General features: G+C 41.4%; 2 protein-coding genes across 6 annotated transcripts in view; one reads left to right on the forward strand and one right to left on the reverse strand.

Annotated features, from left to right (window-relative positions):
• The window catches only part of plekhg4b (pleckstrin homology domain containing, family G (with RhoGef domain) member 4B), a 48351-nt gene that overhangs the window by 7358 nt on the left and 23281 nt on the right, over positions 1-17712 (reverse strand). For 3 of the 5 annotated variants that reach the window (XM_076737880.1, XM_076737881.1, XM_076737876.1), the window contains exons 11-23: positions 17476-17614; positions 17229-17351; positions 16969-17133; positions 15884-16743; positions 15002-15251; positions 14607-14696; positions 14028-14252; positions 13634-13804; positions 13363-13540; positions 13130-13246; positions 12559-12837; positions 11612-11850; positions 8813-10348 (exon numbers count right to left, since the gene is read on the reverse strand). In XM_076737880.1, coding sequence (XP_076593995.1) covers positions 10304-10348; positions 11612-11850; positions 12559-12837; positions 13130-13246; positions 13363-13540; positions 13634-13804; positions 14028-14252; positions 14607-14696; positions 15002-15251; positions 15884-16743; positions 16969-17133; positions 17229-17351; positions 17476-17614 — 2881 coding nt within the window. In that variant the 3' untranslated portion in view covers positions 8813-10303. Of the gene's footprint in view, positions 1-8812; positions 10349-11611; positions 11851-12558; positions 12838-13129; positions 13247-13362; positions 13541-13633; positions 13805-14027; positions 14253-14606; positions 14697-15001; positions 15252-15883; positions 16744-16968; positions 17134-17228; positions 17352-17475; positions 17615-17712 lie in introns of those variants that run through there. The other 2 variants (XM_076737877.1, XM_076737878.1) reach the window with 2 other exon arrangements.
• On the forward strand, positions 40-8886 carry LOC143325020 (uncharacterized). The gene is made up of 6 exons (XM_076737882.1): positions 40-106; positions 5576-5747; positions 7361-7480; positions 7691-7747; positions 7857-7964; positions 8080-8886. The coding sequence occupies exons 2-6, from the start codon at positions 5580-5582 to the stop codon at positions 8179-8181; spliced, it is 555 nt and encodes a 184-aa protein (XP_076593997.1). The 5' UTR covers positions 40-106; positions 5576-5579; the 3' UTR covers positions 8182-8886.

The raw sequence follows: 17712 nt of genomic DNA on the forward strand, positions 1-17712 counted from the left end.
TTCAAAGTATTTGCAGGGATGTGAAGATCATGTCTGTCTGTCTGAATGAAGCACTTGCTTGAGACAGATCCAGAGTGTGAAACAGGCACTTCTCAAGCCAAACGTGGTAAGAAACCCAATCTAAAATCTTTGTTGAATTGCACTAGGCAAAATATTGTTGTACATATTTGCGATGGAGAATATGAACTTGCAAGCATCTCAGCATTTGTTTATGCACGTGTATGTACTATAGCGGACTGATGTTTCATCAAAGACTTCATTAAGTTTATGAGAATTAGACGAGTGGGAGCAGCTATTGATATTTTGTGATAATGTTCTGCTGCAGGTTGTTAAGGGCTTGACACACCTGCATTGAATTACACTGCACTCACTTATTTGATGCCGCAAAAGTTCAGCTATAACAACAAAATACATGTGTAGTATATTATTATGTTAAGTTTACCACCATCATCAATATCATTAGTAATTGTCCACTTTGTTTGTTAAAGACTAAACTGATTTACACAAACCCTTTTCACATGAAAGTATCGTAGTAGTAGTAGTAGTAGTAGTAGTATCTCCCCGTAGGAGATGAATGAATGATATCTTCATTTAGAATCAGATGCCAGCAACACGTTTCAAAAAAAGTTGGGGCAGTGGAAACAAGAGACTGGAAAAGCTGTGAAATCTTACAATTACTGAGGTGAACTAGCAACAGGTTAGTAACATGACTGGACATATAAAGAACATCCCAGAGAGGCTGAGACTTTCTGAAGTAAAGATGGGGAGGGCTTCAGCACTCTGTGACAGACTTCGCTGACAAGTAGTTCAACAACTTAAGAAAAATGGTCCCCAACGTGAAACTGCAAAGAATTTTTAGTTTTTATTGTCTACAGTAGATAATGGGATCTATTTTCGTCCCCGCCGCTGGCGGAACGCAGGGTGCGCACCCCGCGCAGTGGTGTTTCTGTGCAGCGCAGGCGGGCGCGCAGTACACTTGGTATTTTGGTAAATCGAAGCGCACAGGGGTACGCCAGGATGGGCATTCTGGCGCAGTCGGGGGAGGCAGGAGCCGGCGGATTTGGGTTTTCGGTCCATTTCGGTCGGCGTAAAAGTGCGCTGAGAGCTCGCCACCCCAGACCTGGTCAACTCTGCGCCAGCGGCAAGCCGCTGGCAAGTGGATTTTCATAAAGTCGTGGAGTCGTGCGCCCACGTCACCAATACCTCACATGCAGATTTCCACAGTGTCTGGCATTTCACTGCGGTTAATAATTAACAACAGCCACATTCAGTGCAACTGTCTGAGTCAGCACATACAGTCAGACCTAAATTTATATATTTTGATCAGTATCTCATCTGACCACATCGCAAGCGCGTTCGGCACACGTAATGGTCACTCGACCTGACCGAATGTACACAGGTGAAACAAGGATGCAAACTAATCAATTAACGTCGCTGTGCCAACCAGAAACAGCCGTGGCATCCTACAGAGCATATATACTGCATCTGTCTCAGAGCACTCGAGAGACAGAGAGAGACAGACACACGGAAAAAACGTGTGTAAGTGATGATGATTGATTGATAAGTGATGATTGTCCGCTATTACCCACGTCATTTCATTCCAAATACAAATGTTATCACTGTAATGCTTAACGTTATCTACAAAGATGGAATATATCATTGCTTTGAGGTGGAGGAGGAGGAGGAGGCCGAGGATTTACCATCTAAGGATCGTACCATCTTGAAGTTGACCTCTGATCAATCAACTTGTACAACGAAAATAAGTATTTAACTTATAAAAAATCCTCTGAGGGACACTTATGTTTTCTAGGTGTACTTCAATGCATTCTCTGCTTTCTATGATAATATCAAGAAAAAGCCTCTGACCATATGTATCATTAGCAGCATCACTGTACTGTTAGGAACATGTTGAAAATGTGTATGGAAACCATTTTGGAAGAAGAAGAAGAGCATTATTAAAAATATGCATCAGCAACATTTGGGGAGAAAAAAATTGTTTGGTCGGCTTGCTTTTAGCCTTAAAATAATCCTGTGAGGTAGGTTTGTGTTTTACCTCTGAAAACAGAGCTGTGAGGAAGGTGCATGCTTAACTTCAGGGTGAGGAACGCACCCTGGACTTCCCCTGGAAGTCCCACTCAAAGTTGATGAGGTTCTTCAGTAGTGTGGAGATGTGTGTATTGATGGTGGCAGACATCTTCTGGACCTAACTCAGACTATCAAGATTCCTCATGGAGATTCAATATTCTCTGCTAACGCAGTAAATTAAGATGGCTAACAGCCTCACAGACCTACTGTCATAATTTCTTGCTCTAGTTCCATTTTGTTTATTTTATATCTTTTTGAAACTGGATTTCTGTACATGTGAACACAGCACTCAATCTAACTGCAGTTAAACTGTAACATGGAACAACATTTAGTTTGTAATGGACACATCACTCATTTCCATACACTTGAAAACAATTTTCAATGACATATAAATTCAGATAGAGATTTATTTATTCATCTTTTTTTTTTTATTTAATATTTATTTCACATTATTGTTTTTGTGGTTTTTGATTTGATGTTTTTATTCATCATTTAAGTTTTTTTTTTTTTTTTTTTAATCTATGATCAGTTCTCTATTCTTTATGGGCCAGATTAATTATCTATTTGCAAATTTCAAGTCTTGATTTCAAGTGACTTGACATATTTTTGGATAGTTACGTGGGAGAAACTGGAGCACCCAGAGTAAACCCGCACACACGAGGAGAATATGCAAACTCCTCACAGAAAGGTCTGGCCTGAACCAGGACCTTAGGTTGATCATCCTACGTTCTCCATCTTTCCAGAGCAGTCCATAATGTGGGGTTCCTGTCGGGTGGAGGTTTAGGTTTTAAAGTTTGACGCAGTGGGATCCCAGCATGAGATATGTAAACGTTAGGAGTTTCGCGAACTCTACTGTTTCTTCTCTTTGCAGCTGGGATGCCATTGCGGGGAATATCTGGAGGATGAGGCCTGCCAGGTCTGGTATCTGCATAGATGTGACCATCTTCAGTGGTAGCTGGGGCGTATTTAGGTGGTTTGGAGATGGGTGGGAGGTGGATGTATGGATTTTCAAACGTGTTCATGTCCTCTGCAGCAAGAGGAGGATGAGGCCTGCCACGTTCGATATCTGCAACAATGTAACCAAGAGCATCGTCATAGGTAGGTTTTAAAGTTTGAGGCAGTGCCAACCCACCAACAGATAAGTAAACGTTGGAAGTTTCGCGAACTCCAGTGTCTCTGACAGGAATATTCTCAGGATGAGGCCTGCCACGTTCAATATCTGCAAGGATCTGACTGAGAATAGTTATTTCATCATCTGTAGTTGGGGCGTATCTAGGTGGTTTGGAGATGGGTGGGAAGCGGGTGGGTCCCAAGCTGTCATCATAGGCTTCCTTTGCCCTCCTTAGGTCTTCAGAAGCCTCACGGTATGCATGCTGAGCATGGTGCTGGAAGTACTGGTCCCACTCATCATTCTGTTCAAGCCTCAATACAGCATCAATGTACGCAGGTTTCGGCTGCTTGCGGCGGGCTCGATTTTCAGCTCTAATGGCGGCATTGACCTCCGCTATATGCTTGCTGTGTATTTTCTTCTGCTGAGCCTTCTGTCTCATCTCTGCGATGAATGACTCTGCATTACGTTTGTTGTCCAGATACTGCTCGATTGTCGATTGACGCGCCTCCCGTTCCATTTGCTGTTTCTTCAAGGCATTTTGTTCAAGATTCATCGAGGCATTATAGAGTCCTTGGATTTTAGAGCGTAATTGCCTAATCTTGCCTTCGTTGTGACACTTTTCAAACATGTTCATGTCAACATATGGCTGCCTGTCTGTCGCGAATCCCACCACTGCATCAAGAGGAAGATGAGGCCTGCCAAGTCTGGTATCTGTAAGGATGTGACTGAGACCATCTTCCGGAATAGATTTTAAATTTTCAGGCAGTGCGAACCCCCCAACAGATAAGTAAACGTTAGGGGTTTCGCGAACTCTACCGCCTCTATTCATGTTCTTGCGAGCTGGGAGAAGATTGCTCTGTTTGGAGTGTCTAACTCTCTTGTTCTGTCTGTTTTCTGTCATGGTATTTCTTTTGTATTACCTAATATGCGATGAAATGTTCTGTCTGTTATTCTGTAATTCGATTTCTGTATGTCAGTTGATAGTTTGGTATGGGTCTGAGAGTACTTTTATCCTGTTTAACATCAAAGCAAACATAATCGCCTTTGATCTTGAACTCTTTTATTTTGCGTTTGGTCTTGAGCATTTTGCCTTTGATCTTGAGCGATTTTATTTTGCCTTTGATCTTGAGCGATTATTTTTCAATGCTGACATCGTCGTCTGACGTCATCGTATGACGTCACGCTCGTTGTGGATAGCGAAACTGACCGAGCCTGTAACATAAGCTATTGTTTTAAATCTATGATGAAAGATTTTAAGTAACAGCTACAAACAACACGACTAGCAATTAAATCGGCATTAACAGATGGAAATCTAATACAGATACCATATACTTGTCCAGGATTTTATTATTGACCTTATTCTTTTTTTCTTTTTTTTTGTTTTTTTTTTTGTAAAACTATTATTTAGTTTTGTTTGTATAAAGACAGCAGGAACAGAGAAAAAATAATAATGATAAGAAAGATAAGATAAGAATAAGAAATATAAAAAATAAGTAATACAAAAGGGGTCATACAAATTCTCAGTCAGTTGAGTAAGCATTATCTTGGTTTTTCTCCATTTTTGTGCAAAGTCACCTGCTTTGATTCGCAGATGAAAAGTCATTTTCTCCATTGAGTAGATCTCCTCCATAATGTCCATCCAGTGCCCTGTTTTTGGAGCATCAGGTTTCAACCAGTTCCTAGTAATGGCCTTCTTATAGGCAACAATCATTATTTTGAAGAGGTACCTGTCTTCTTTCGTAATAACTCCTTCTGGGATCAATCCCAGATACAGAATCCGTGGTCCTTGGGTACCTTATATTTTAAGATGTCCTCCAAAAGTCCAATACTGTCATTCCAGAAAGTTTGTAGTTTGGCACATGACCAGAAAATATGACTGTGATTGGCATTATAGTTTCCACATAGTCTCCAACATTTCTGTTATAGTCCAGTCTGTTTGCTTTTAATTTGCGGCGTGACAAAGCAACGTGTCAGATTTTTCCAGCCAAACTCTCTCCAGCGTTTAGAGCTCGTAGAGCTATGTTGTGTCTTACATGATAAACGCCAATCACACTCTGAAATTTCGGTCTGTAGTTCATCTTCCCATTAAGATTTTATATACAGTGAGGTATTACCATTACATTTCTGTAGACATGCACACCGACCTTATTCTTTTTATTGTTTAGAAATTTACTGAGTTCCATGGTGCTTTTCAAATCTGTGGTGATGGTATATCTTTGCATTATAGTGAAAGATATCTAACATCTGGTCCACCTTATTGACATGAATGATTTTCAGTTTTTCTGGTCATTACTTTTACGGCTACAGTAGTGTCCGTCCCATGTTAGAATTACAATTTAAAATTTAAAACATTATTCCGAAAAACTCTCATCCCTGCAGCACCATGGCCTGTGCCGATGTTGACATGCACATCCGTGGAGCTGATGAGGAGCGACGCAGGGGCAGCTGCATAGAGCCGCTGAGGATACGATGTTACCAGGCTTCAGAGTTCGTACCCGACGACAAAGGGCAGCTGCATGACCTCCTGCAGAAACAACCTGCTGTGTTGGGAGTAAGAAACTGGCCTTGTTTTTGTACTCTAATGGTGCTTTTACTGTAAGAAAATCGTGGCACTTCATCCTGCGTATTAAATTAGGGTTTGTTGCCCCGATTTTTAAGACTCAATATTGATCAACGATATGACCCCAGGAGAGCGTGCCACATTTTGTGAAAGCAGAGGACTCCAAACAGATTCCATAGGAATGATGGTATTAGAAATAACCATATAAAACAATTACCAGTCTTAACAAAATACAGCGTTACAGTATCTTTGTCCTGAAAACAACGCAAAGCACTTCACAATATCTCACGTGTCCACACACACATTGATTCACTGATGGAAGTGCTACCACGCATGGCGGTAAGCCGCTCATTAGGAGCACTTCGGGGCTTAGTGTCTTGCTCATAATGCATTTAGGAGAAGCCAGGGATCGAACTACCAACCCTGCACTTACTGGACAACATGGCTGACATGAGCTACTGTCAGTGTGCATGTCACTGTCTCATAATAATTAAGTTGACTATAACAATACAAACTTCTTTCTCAGTGTGTAATCCAGACAAATCCTGAGCAGGATGAGCATCGCCTGTTAATGTGATTTGTTCAGGTCTTTTTATTAGAAGCCTTTTATTTAATACGTGAGTGTAACTGTGTCAAGTTGTAACAATAGTGTGTACAGTCATGGAAAAAAGGACCTAAAGGTGGATGTTTTTCTCATACATCACTGCTTTGTTTTCTGGATCGAGTCCACACACTGGTGATCACAATCTTTTCTCTCATTCCTCCCTGTAACTATGTGATTTCATGTTTACAAATATTTACAAGACAACTCCTGCAAAATATCACAAAGAGATGAGAGGTACCAAAAAGAGGGACACCTAAAATAACTTGAACCCATTGTGCCGATTTGGACAGCAGCAACAGGAAATTCTTGGTTGGTGGGTTTTGTGATATTCTCCCTTGTCAGCGTAAAGGCTGAAGTTTCATATAATCCTGTGATACTGTGAATATGTGCACAGTGTCTCAAAGGTAAAATCACCAGTGCATTCTTTGTTTGTTTAGACTGTGTTTATCTATTGTTACGATTTGGATGAAAATGCGTCTCATTTTGGGGATGACATTCCTTTTTCTTTTGCATTAATGTTACAAACATTAATGAATCACACAATATTTCATGCTATATACTAATATATCACGTAGGCTGTATTTCTCTATGTAGTTAATTTATTTTAGGGCGCTTCTGTGGTGACAATTCGAAGTGAGGACAAATACATTGTCATGAATTCATGCTGCAGATTAGTAGACCTGAGCAAGAATTCACTCATCTCATGCACTGAATGCAAGGACAACACACCAGTCGATGCAATGCAACATAATCATTCTTGCTGAGGTCTTAGATACTCTTTGTCCATTATCTCATGCATGGTTATGCATGAGATAATGTTAATTATTTCTTACATATTTCTTACAATGTGCACAGGAATTCATGTACTTTGATGCATCAGTACACTCTTGCACATGCACCCTTCTTGTATCCTGTTTTATGTTTATGGAAATGAAGCTGAGATAAGGCAATCCTGTAATATTAACAGCAAATACTAAAAGAATCTCCGTTTCTCTGTCAGTCTCTGCAGGTGGTGAGTGGTCTCCTCAGTTTTGGATTGGGAATTGTTTTTGCTGTAACCCAGGAGATGAGACAGTCCCTTTTCACTCTGTTCAGACTTTCCCACATGACAGGAGCTCTCGTAAGTCTCTGCTCAGATGACTCAAATGACAAAAGTAATTACTAAAAACCATACACCAATAAAGCAGAAAAAAGTAGAGGGTTGTCAAGAATGAGTTCAAACAAATGTTCATAGATCCAACTTGTCTTAGATATGATCCATCAGGTCAAACAGAATGAAAACTTGTGCATGTTTTTAATCAGCTCTAAGCTGCATTCTTCTCCTCTGCAGTTCATCATTGCTGGAGTTGTTTCCAACTTGTTGTTCAAATTTCCAGGATTACTAGCCGTAAGTACGACTCAATACAAACCCAGCAAAACATACAGTTGGTAAAGGTGATTATTAGCCAGATATATGAAGTCAATAATGAAAGACGAATGTGTGGCTTATGTTCTAGGTGTCCCTCGTCGTTAACAGTGGCTGTATTGTTGTAGCTGTAGGTGCAGCTTGTCTGATAAGTGTTGACCTGGCTCGCTGGAGTCCAGAAAATGAGCAGCATTTGAGGGTAAGACCATGTAACTAATATGACAAAATGAAACATGTCGCAGTGCATATGTAGCTATAAATATTTACATATATAGAACTGTTATATTCTCGATGGTCTGTATGTTTTTTAACAGATGGAGCTGCTGGAACTTTGTGTGCTGGGGTTCAAGGGTTTTCTCTCTGCAGTCCTTTGCTTCTGGTTCTCAAAAGAGAAACTTCATGCCCAATCGCCATGATCGAGCTGTTGAAATGATTTAAGAAGAAATGAAATACTTTCAATGAACTGTTTGTGTGTGAGAGGACCAAGGGGCTGTATACTTGTGCTTCAAAGAAGTTCTGTATTTGCAAGCGTTTTATGGTTTTTTTTGTACATCTCTGTGGCTTTCTATCTCGATTGTCTATATTGGAGTTGAAACCCCTACTGAACAGCCCAGGCTGTGGTCTGCACACGATGTTTGACTCAGGCCAAGAATACAGGGCTTGTGGTAAACAAATGTCAGCTTCTCTCGTGTGAAGGAAAAACCACTTCATTCTCCTCATCCCCTGCGTCTCTCTGTGCAACGGTAGCACTGGGTCTCGTGCTGTTCTCTCTGTCTGCAAGCGTGTGTGTGGTTTTACACCCATGCTTGGTTATCAGTGGAAATATCTGCAAACTGTTTTTAGCTGCGTTCACACTTTCAGCTGGTTTCACATACAGAAAGCTTATCTCAACTATGAAGGATTGCATGTTAGACTATGGGCTTGTTTTGGCTGGCAATGCAGTCAGTAGCCACTGGTGGAAATTAAGTTCAGGAAAACTTAATCATAGAAAAAAAAAAAAAAAAAAAAAATACAACAATTTGTTTCAAATATTGAAATCATCTGTACAAACTGGTCACAGCACAAGAATGGCAACAACAGAAAATGAAAGAAAAAGGACAGTACAACATTGACTGGATTGATCTGCCTGCTGTTTCTTTTTAATTTGTAAAATACATAATAAAAAAACTCATCTACAATATAAACACTGATTTATTCCTAGTTCATTAAAACAAATGTACAGACCACTGACGTACCATCATGGCAGTGTATTATGTGTCAATTTACAATTTTACAGTATCATAATGAAGTGTCATAATAGTCGAGCTTCATCCATTTACGTCTTAGTGCTCCGCAGATGAATTCCTCTTATTGTCATGTCCTTATCCTGACATGCAAACTGCTGTGGCGTCAAGTATCATTCAGCTTGAGGACTTCACAACTATGAAGAAAGAAGGAAGAAGAATGAGGGATTTAATGAAATGTATTTTCTACATGTTATATACTCATTTCCAGACCTCTACATACCTTGTACGTATAAAATGGCATATTTTAAAGATTACATATTTTGTCAAACCATTAACTGCTTAATTAGAAATCAAGACAGCGGAAATTACTTTTACCACTGACTGCAGCTTCAAGAATGTTTCTTGAAAAGTTAGCTAGGGACATTCTGGGAAGACTACTGCATATTGAAATCCATTATAAATAAAGAATATTTTGCCATCTGCTTAAACATTTATCAAAGCTATGTAAAGGAGCCAACACGTTTGTTTCTTTAATTTCTTTGATGACAACATTTTTATAGTCACATATTTAAACATTTAAAACTACTTTTGGGGTCCTCTTGGTTAAAAACTGACCATACAGTCAGAGTAATATCTAAACATGGGGAATAATAAAGTGTAATAATTGTAAGTGTTTCATTCATTTGCTTACAACAAACGGCAACACTTCTTGTTAATTCAACATGCCTTCAGTCCTGCTCAGTCCATTTTCTACAACCTCCAGCTCACCAAATTTAACGCTGCTGTTTGCAATGTAATATTTTTGCACTGAATCTTTTTATTTGTTGTGGTTATGCAATACAGTTCTCATTATGTACAATAAAAGATGAACATTGAACTGATTTAAAAAATTGGAAACAAACAAAAACAAGGTCAAAAGTTTGAGGAAAAAAAAAACAAAAAAACAAAACCTCTTAACCATAAATGCCCTAAAACAAAGGTTGTAACAGCACATGCATGCGTTCATGCTCAAAACACTCCACAACATATATTTTACGACAAAATGTCACCCTCATGCCGAACAGATCAACAGACTAAAATGAGAGGATGAGGAAAGCAGGAGGAAAACATGTTAAAGAGCCAAAAAACAAACCACCCATCAGGACACCGTGCCATGCAGCACACAACACAGGCACCAGAAGCACATTTCACACAGATTAGTAGTCAGGCCAAAGGCTCCTCACAGGTGTTAATGAGGCTGTGAAGGGAACAACACAGATGTCATCTCTGAGGACACCAGTTACTTACTGAGCTAAAACCCCTCAGCTCTGAGTCAGACCACAGTAGAGAGGCCTACTGCTATATGAGAGGTCTTGCTCTGGTAAAAACAAAACAGCACAAGGGTGGTAAGTGAAACTGAAAATTCAAGTAATTTCCAGCACTTCAAATCCTCAGAGTCTGAATTCCAACTTAAAATAATACCAGCTCATTGAAATAACTAGTTCTCCCAAACTGGCAACAATTTCGCGGTCTGTCTTGTGTAGCTTGTTGGATCTCATTATAGCGGTTAATAAGAAGACTGTGTATACTTCAGAACAAATGCTCCATGTTCAAATCAACGTGTGAACGGAAAGAAGAAAAAAGTGTCTGCTGATGACAATTTTCTCCACATGAGGTACAAGTTCATTCTCAGACTTCAGACCACAATTTACAGGTGGAAAAGCCAAACATGCTCACTATGATTGCAGCAACACTAACTGACCTGGTGAGGTGAGATGTATGAATCCTGAACTTAAGCATATGACCACATATCAGTACAGACTTGAAACAATTTTTAAAAAATTGATCATCAGAGCCAAATTGGGGTTGTGATCAGGCTGTAAAATCACAAAATATGTTTCTGGCTTTAGACAAATAATAAACATGGTGCTAAAACATTTCGAATGACAATCCTTTCTCATCTTTGTTGTCTTTGTGTATGAAGACCAATGCAAAAATTACATTCACAAAGCAGGAGAACTTCAGAATGATATGATGACAGGAAGTGCAAACTTTTAGATGTTCTGGCAAAAAAATAAATAAATAAAATCACCAGCCCAAGACTTTAATGCCTTTTACTCTGTTGATTTTGGGCTGAGTTTCTCGTACTAGTAGATGAAGGCAAAGCTAAAGGACCCTCGCAGCGTCAATAGGAAAAAACATAAAAATAGTATGGGATCAAGTTGGGGAAGATGTAAAGGTACAAAATAAGTACAATACATTATATCAAGTACACTACCTCTCTTTCAATAAAAAAAGACACTGATGGAATCAGAAAAATGGGAAAAGATATGAATAGTGTGAAAAAGGGAAGTACTTCATGAGATTCATTGTCCCTAAACCAACTAACATTTAACACAAGGAACCAGGACAGAAAGACAAAATACATGCAGAATGTTCTGAGGTGAAGTATTCACACCTTTGTATAAAGGTAGGCTTAAACTCAAACACAGGAATTGAGAGAGAGCCACAAAACAGCAATGGTGTCACTGCAGCTACAGTTTATCTAATAATCCTCAAAAAACCCTCTCATGACACAACGTGGTGCACAACATCAGGCCATTTAAGCAAAAGATAATAAAAAAGGTAATGAAATACTCACTGCTGTGATGAACTTCGTGCCCTGGGGTTGGAGGTCTTCCTCTTTCTGGAATATTGAAGGAGACACTATGGAGGAGGGAGGTGTGGAGGTGCACAGGAACGAGGGGGGGTCGTTGTTGTTGTTGTTGTTGTTGTAGGAGTCTGTGACGATACCAGAGTGCCCTGGTATAGTGAGGGTGCTCAGCCCTGTTACACTGTCACTGGAGGTACACTGGGAAGATGTCTCTGAGCTCTCAGTGACTGCCCCACAACACAGAGAAAAGATACATTAATACTGTAATACTGGCTCAAGCAGCACACACCTCCATTAATTTCCTATTTAGGTAGCAGTTCAAGGAAGTTCAGCCAGTGCCCGGGCAGTAAGTTTGTTTTGGCTTTGTCTTTTGTGCACTCCTGAAGCGGCCGGGTTTAGGATTTGAACTTTTCAGACTTTGGCGACTCCAAGTGGTAGAAGCAGAGAAGACACGGTGACAGACAGTAAAACCTCCAACTGCTACACATGAAGACTTTAAGGCTCACAATATATTTTTTATTTTCTTGTTTAATTTGTGTCATTTTATTACTATAGTTTGTTTTATTATCTTGAAGCATGTCTCCAGTGCAGTAGTGTTATCTTTTCATTTATCTGCTTTTTATTGCTTTGTGAGCACCGACTTGGAGTGGGTGAATACTTATGCAAATGAGTATTTTGTATTTTATATTTGTAATTAATTGAAGAGATCTGTTTTCATTTTTACACTGAAGGGTCTTTTTGTGTTGCTAAGCGTCGAAAAAGTCAAGTCTACTGTGAATAGTGTTTATACTGAAAACAGCATTTCTAAAATCGTATTTTCACCCAGAATTTTACTATATCTGATGTTTACCACTTATCTGATCATCAAAATGAACATAGAATCATTCCCTGACTTTTTTTCTTCAGTGAAAATAATGGGAAAAATAGCCACTCACTCATGGAGGGCTGGCTGCCAGTGTCCTGCTCCAGCTCATCCTCCTCTATGCAATCATAGGGCCACTGGGCAAAGGAGGGAACGCCGGTCATTGGGTACGGATGTGTGTGTGGGTGAGAGGGCGAGGAGTAAAGATGGAGATTGAGTGAGCCCAGCAGGGAGGAGGACGACTGGCTGCTGGAGGAGGAGGTGCTGCTGTTGGAGATGGTGGAGTGAGGTCTCTTGAAGGAAGTGGCGTGTTCAAACGAAGACACGGCGATGGATGCCCTGGTCCTAGACTCTGTCGAGAGAGAGACAAACACACTGAGCTGTGAGATCACAGGAGGGACGAAAAGAGGCAAGAAAGTAGGAAATTTCCTGTGGTTGCTCGTGATGACAATTGACACTGCAGCGGTAATGACTTCAAATCGGTGCGTCTTCGATTACATCAGCCGTGTTAACTTGACGCAAATCTCAAAATATTCCTGGCATTAAAACACGTGTGAGCAAGACAACATTATTACGAACATGCGACAAAAGAGGACGGTCAGACAGAGAGGGAGGGAAATATTACTGAGGCAAAAACAGCTCACCTGACCCTTTCATGATATAGTCAATGGCTCTGTCACTGATAGCTGCATCGCTTGGCTTGATGTCCATGAAAGGTTTGCTTCCAATTCCCATGGACACCATTTCCTGCATGCGCAACGCTGAAAGGCATGAAAACCAATCTTTAATGAAAATAAATAAAAAGCTATGCACATGAGATAAAAGGTGTGAGCATTCGCCACACTGATATTCAGATCAAAATCCCAATTAAAAACACCTCTGTTCCTGAGCGCCTGCCTCCACAGAATCTTCCCTATGATGGCAGTCCACACAGCCTTGACCTCCGCCGAGCCGGCTTGGAGTATAAATGTGTCCTGTGACTTCCTCCGACGGAACCAAATCTCAAAACGTAGGCCGCTGTCGCCAACATTTTCAGTCATGCCTATCTCTGCTGTCTACATAGAAAAGAATAAAAAACGAAATGAACTGTCATTATAGCACATAGCACAAACTGTCATAAAAATCCTCCTCAAACAACAAATTCTTACTTTGAAGGACTGTTTATAGATGTAAATGTCATATCCTCCTTCAATCTTTTTGGTCTTGCTGAAGAGGATGAGGTCTTCAAACAAGAAGACGTGGCGGAGGTATTTCCTCCGTCCGCACCAGACGATGAACTCATCCTGGCAGCGGAGTTGACCCTGCTCCTTCAGGTTCACCTGGAGGGGAAACGCAATCGTTGGAATGCGTCAGAGGGAACAATCCAATTCCTGACCTCACTCCGCTCCATCCATAACAAGATGACTCATTCAAAAATAGCTTTAATGACCTCTGGCGTACAAGACTGCCTGATAGTAATGTTAAGTAGTATTTGGTGTTTGTGGTGACATCAAAATACTCATCACAGTAGCACAGGCTTCTCTTCCCATTACTACTACTTACATCACAGCCCCGAATAGCATCCATAGCCAGCAGATCATTGCCATGGCGAAGCTGAAACTTGACCATCTCCTCTGCCGTGCGGAGATCGCTCAGCTCCTGCTCCTGGGACTGACTGCACTCCTTGATCAGGTCTTTGAGCAACAGTGCATATTTACTCATCCTCTGGATGGGCTTCAGCAAGTAGGACGCCAGGTCCATCTTGTCCCCGAGCTCCATCTGCTTATTCTGGAGAGAGACGTTGAGGATCATTATTGTGGCATTTGTACTTATTCTAAAGGTCTTTTGAACATGGGCTTACTTGTGCAAATATCACAAATATGCTGTGGATCATGCAAACTGTGGGTCAGTCCTGTTATCTTGAATATTGTTTACTAGCCTTTAGCTGCTTGATGTTGATTCAGGGCACCTGTGTTTGCCTGAGAGATACTGTTTTTAGGCCAATATTAACATCTACCATAAAAGAGTTTTTGGCACAAAACTGTGTGGCACATTTTACATTTGAAAAAACTGAGCAGCTCCATTAATGTGATGTGGATGAAATTCAACATATTTAACCAGAGCCAGACTTTCCAGACGCACCTTAAAGAATTCGTTCCCGTGGCTGCTGAGCAGAGCGTCGGACTGGGGCTTATTCTTGCTGTACAGAGCATACATTCCAAACTGATCCTCCTGCACACAAAATTGACAAGTTATAACACTGACTGCAGTGAAATGTAGACATTTCAGGTCACTTTGCCAAACACTATGAATGATTCAACCCACAAGAGACTGTAAGTGCAGTCATATGGGTTCCTCCAGCAGTTATATTCTATATGTAATGGAGCAGTGTGATAGTGAAACCCTGACACTTCACTGTAAACATTGTGCTGCATTGTGACATCAGTCACTGTTATTGGGAGACACTGGACCTCAGCATTGTTTATAAGCTGCCAGCAAGCCGCCTCAGGGCACAGCGACTGACTGTCCGGACTCACATGTCTGAGAAAACAGCTACTGATGGACAGCGGGGAGTGGGCACATGACTCCAGATCCTTCAGGAAGTACTGGCTGTGGAAGTCCCACAGCTTCTCCACATTCCCAAAAATGATGCTGCGCTTTCCCCGCAGGTCCTGGGGCAAGTCCAGGCGCTCCATTTCAGGGAAATAGTGCTCAATGATGTAGCTGAGAGAGCGGACATACTCCCTCTCTGTGGAAATCATCTCATCCATGATGTGCTGCACTTTACTGGTGAACAAAAAGACATGGCACTGAGTATTTAGGATGTTTGAAGTGCCTTGGTATAATGATTAGTATAATACCAAACAACTTTAGGTAATCAATAAAAAGCTTTTGTTATTTTTGATGATTGAGCAGTTGTTTTATATCATTTATCAAGCAGGCATGCAGGATTTTCACAGCATTATTTCATTATACGTTTCATAGATAAACTGCAAAAATAAACCTCCATAAATCAATAATCAACATAATTGTTAGTCGCAGCCCTAATTAGTATCAATATAGATCTATAACAGATATAATATGATGACTTTAATATAGTAAAATGGGTGGCAGTGCTCGAAGTGGACCATTACCTACCAGTATGCAGTATCGGCACTTCTGCATTTTTCTCTTTGGTGTACCTTGACTTTTCTTGCACACCAGCACTTCTCACAAGCAGCCGGTGCTCTTTTCTGTCCTCTCCAAATCAGGTTCTAAATAAACTGCATTACCCCAGAGGAAGCACATGATGCCCTCCTGTTCCTGTTCTCGACAGCTTTTCTCAGCGGGTGGCTAATGTCCATGTTGTATACATTTCTACACATATTAACCACATACATGCAGAGTCTATGTTTAGTATCAGTGTTTCGCTCCCTCACCTGCTCTGTTTCTTGCCATCTCCGTCACTGCGTCTGACGTGGACCCTGGAGGGCGTAGACATGCTGCTGCTGCGTCCTAACGCGGGGCTCGTCACATCGGGCCTCTGCAGCTTCTTCTCTGCAGACACGTTATTAGCCACCTCCAAACCCTTGATATACACACCCGTGTAGCCATGAATGTGGCTGACATCTGAGTGACCACTGTCCCTTGGGGTCAGCTCATAGCTCATGGTCTTCTTCATGATCTTCTTCATTGGCTGCTTGCGGAGGCGGGCGGCCCCGGAGTAGACGGGCTCCGATTGGCAGGAGATGGTTGAGTCGACGGTGCAGTCGCTGTCCGTGTCGTCAAACATAGACGGACTCTGCCTCAGTTTGCTGTCACAGTCGGTGGGGAAAATGAAATGCGAAGAGGAGGAGACTGAACTGGTGGGGCTCTTGGAGAAAGGCTCAGCAGAGTGAGGCTTGTTGTCCTCAAAAGGTAAGGGTGTAATTGCCCCAGGTAAAAGCACACATGCGTTAGCTCCATGCAGTTCTGGAGAGGCAGTCTGACTTTCTGCAGTCACCGGATCACCAGCTGTGGAGATCGGGGCTGCTGTGGTGGCTCGGGCTAAAGCCTCTTCCAACTGCTGTTTGGTCTGCTGACATTTGTGCCACACTGTATTCCACTGCTGCAGCTGCTGGGGACTCTCCAAGGAGATCACCATGTCATTGAGGGTGCTGAAGTTGTCCATGGAGAACTTGGATGCCTCGGCGTAGTAATCCTGCAGGATCTGCACCACAGATGAGGAAAGGCTGACACCTGTACTGTCCAGACTCAGGTGATGAAAATAATCCTTGCAGTGCTCCATCCATTGGTTTGCCTGCACATTTGAAAGAGCAGTTCATCTACTTTTTAATCATAATTCGATGCACAGAAGGGTTAATCCTGAAAAAAATCCCCTCGAAATATGCCTCAGTTGTGAAGGAGTCCTGCTAATGCAACTGTCCATGTTTTATGCTATTGCTTGTAACCCCTACACAAGTAGTAAAATGTAAAATGTAACATAACTGAAGTCAGGATATTAACATTAGATTTTAATACTTACTGAGTCATAGAATTCATACAGGTTGGTCAGGATGTCTAGCTGGGCCTTCCTCCTCTCCACTCTGCTTAAGATGGAGCCCAGATGTTGCTTAAAGTCAAGGAGGACAGAACCCGGAAGGGACTCTGGAGACTCTTTCACCAGCTGCAGGCCATGCCTCTGCTGGTGCTGTGAGGATAAGGGCAAAACTGATCAATTCAGCACTGACTATCTTCTGTGGTCCAGGAGCAATGTGTTAAAAAAAATGAAATGGCTCTATTTACCACTGACTCCTCCAGAAACTGCTCCAAGCTCTCTCTCATCTCCTTAATTTTGGCCGCAGACAGAGTTAGCGATTCCAGAGGAGTGAGTTGCTTCTCTCCCTCTCCACTGAACCAGAGTTTGACCTGGAAAGAGAAGGATTTGGGATTGTTTATTGATTGAGGATCCCATTCGGTCAAGAGCGAAGAAAAGCAGCAGGAAATCTGCAGCACAGATGACACTGTCAAGGATGGAAGAGTTCAAGCTTACCTGCTGTGTTTGCTCTTCAAACTTGCGTACCTCCAACAGGTTCTCTAACTGTTTCTGAGACTTGTTGGATAGGATCACAAGTTTATGGACTTCTTCATCTACTTGGTTGTACAGTGCATTCAACATGTCGACAGCATCTCTAAATGGACAAAGAAAACAATAACAGGGCAAAACAGGTTGTGAACAGTTTATTCTATTATCATTTTTACTCATATTGAGCAGTCTAACGTGGTTGAG

This window comes from Chaetodon auriga, chromosome 8 (assembly GCF_051107435.1).
Source record: "Chaetodon auriga isolate fChaAug3 chromosome 8, fChaAug3.hap1, whole genome shotgun sequence".
NCBI lineage: Eukaryota > Metazoa > Chordata > Actinopteri > Chaetodontiformes > Chaetodontidae > Chaetodon > Chaetodon auriga.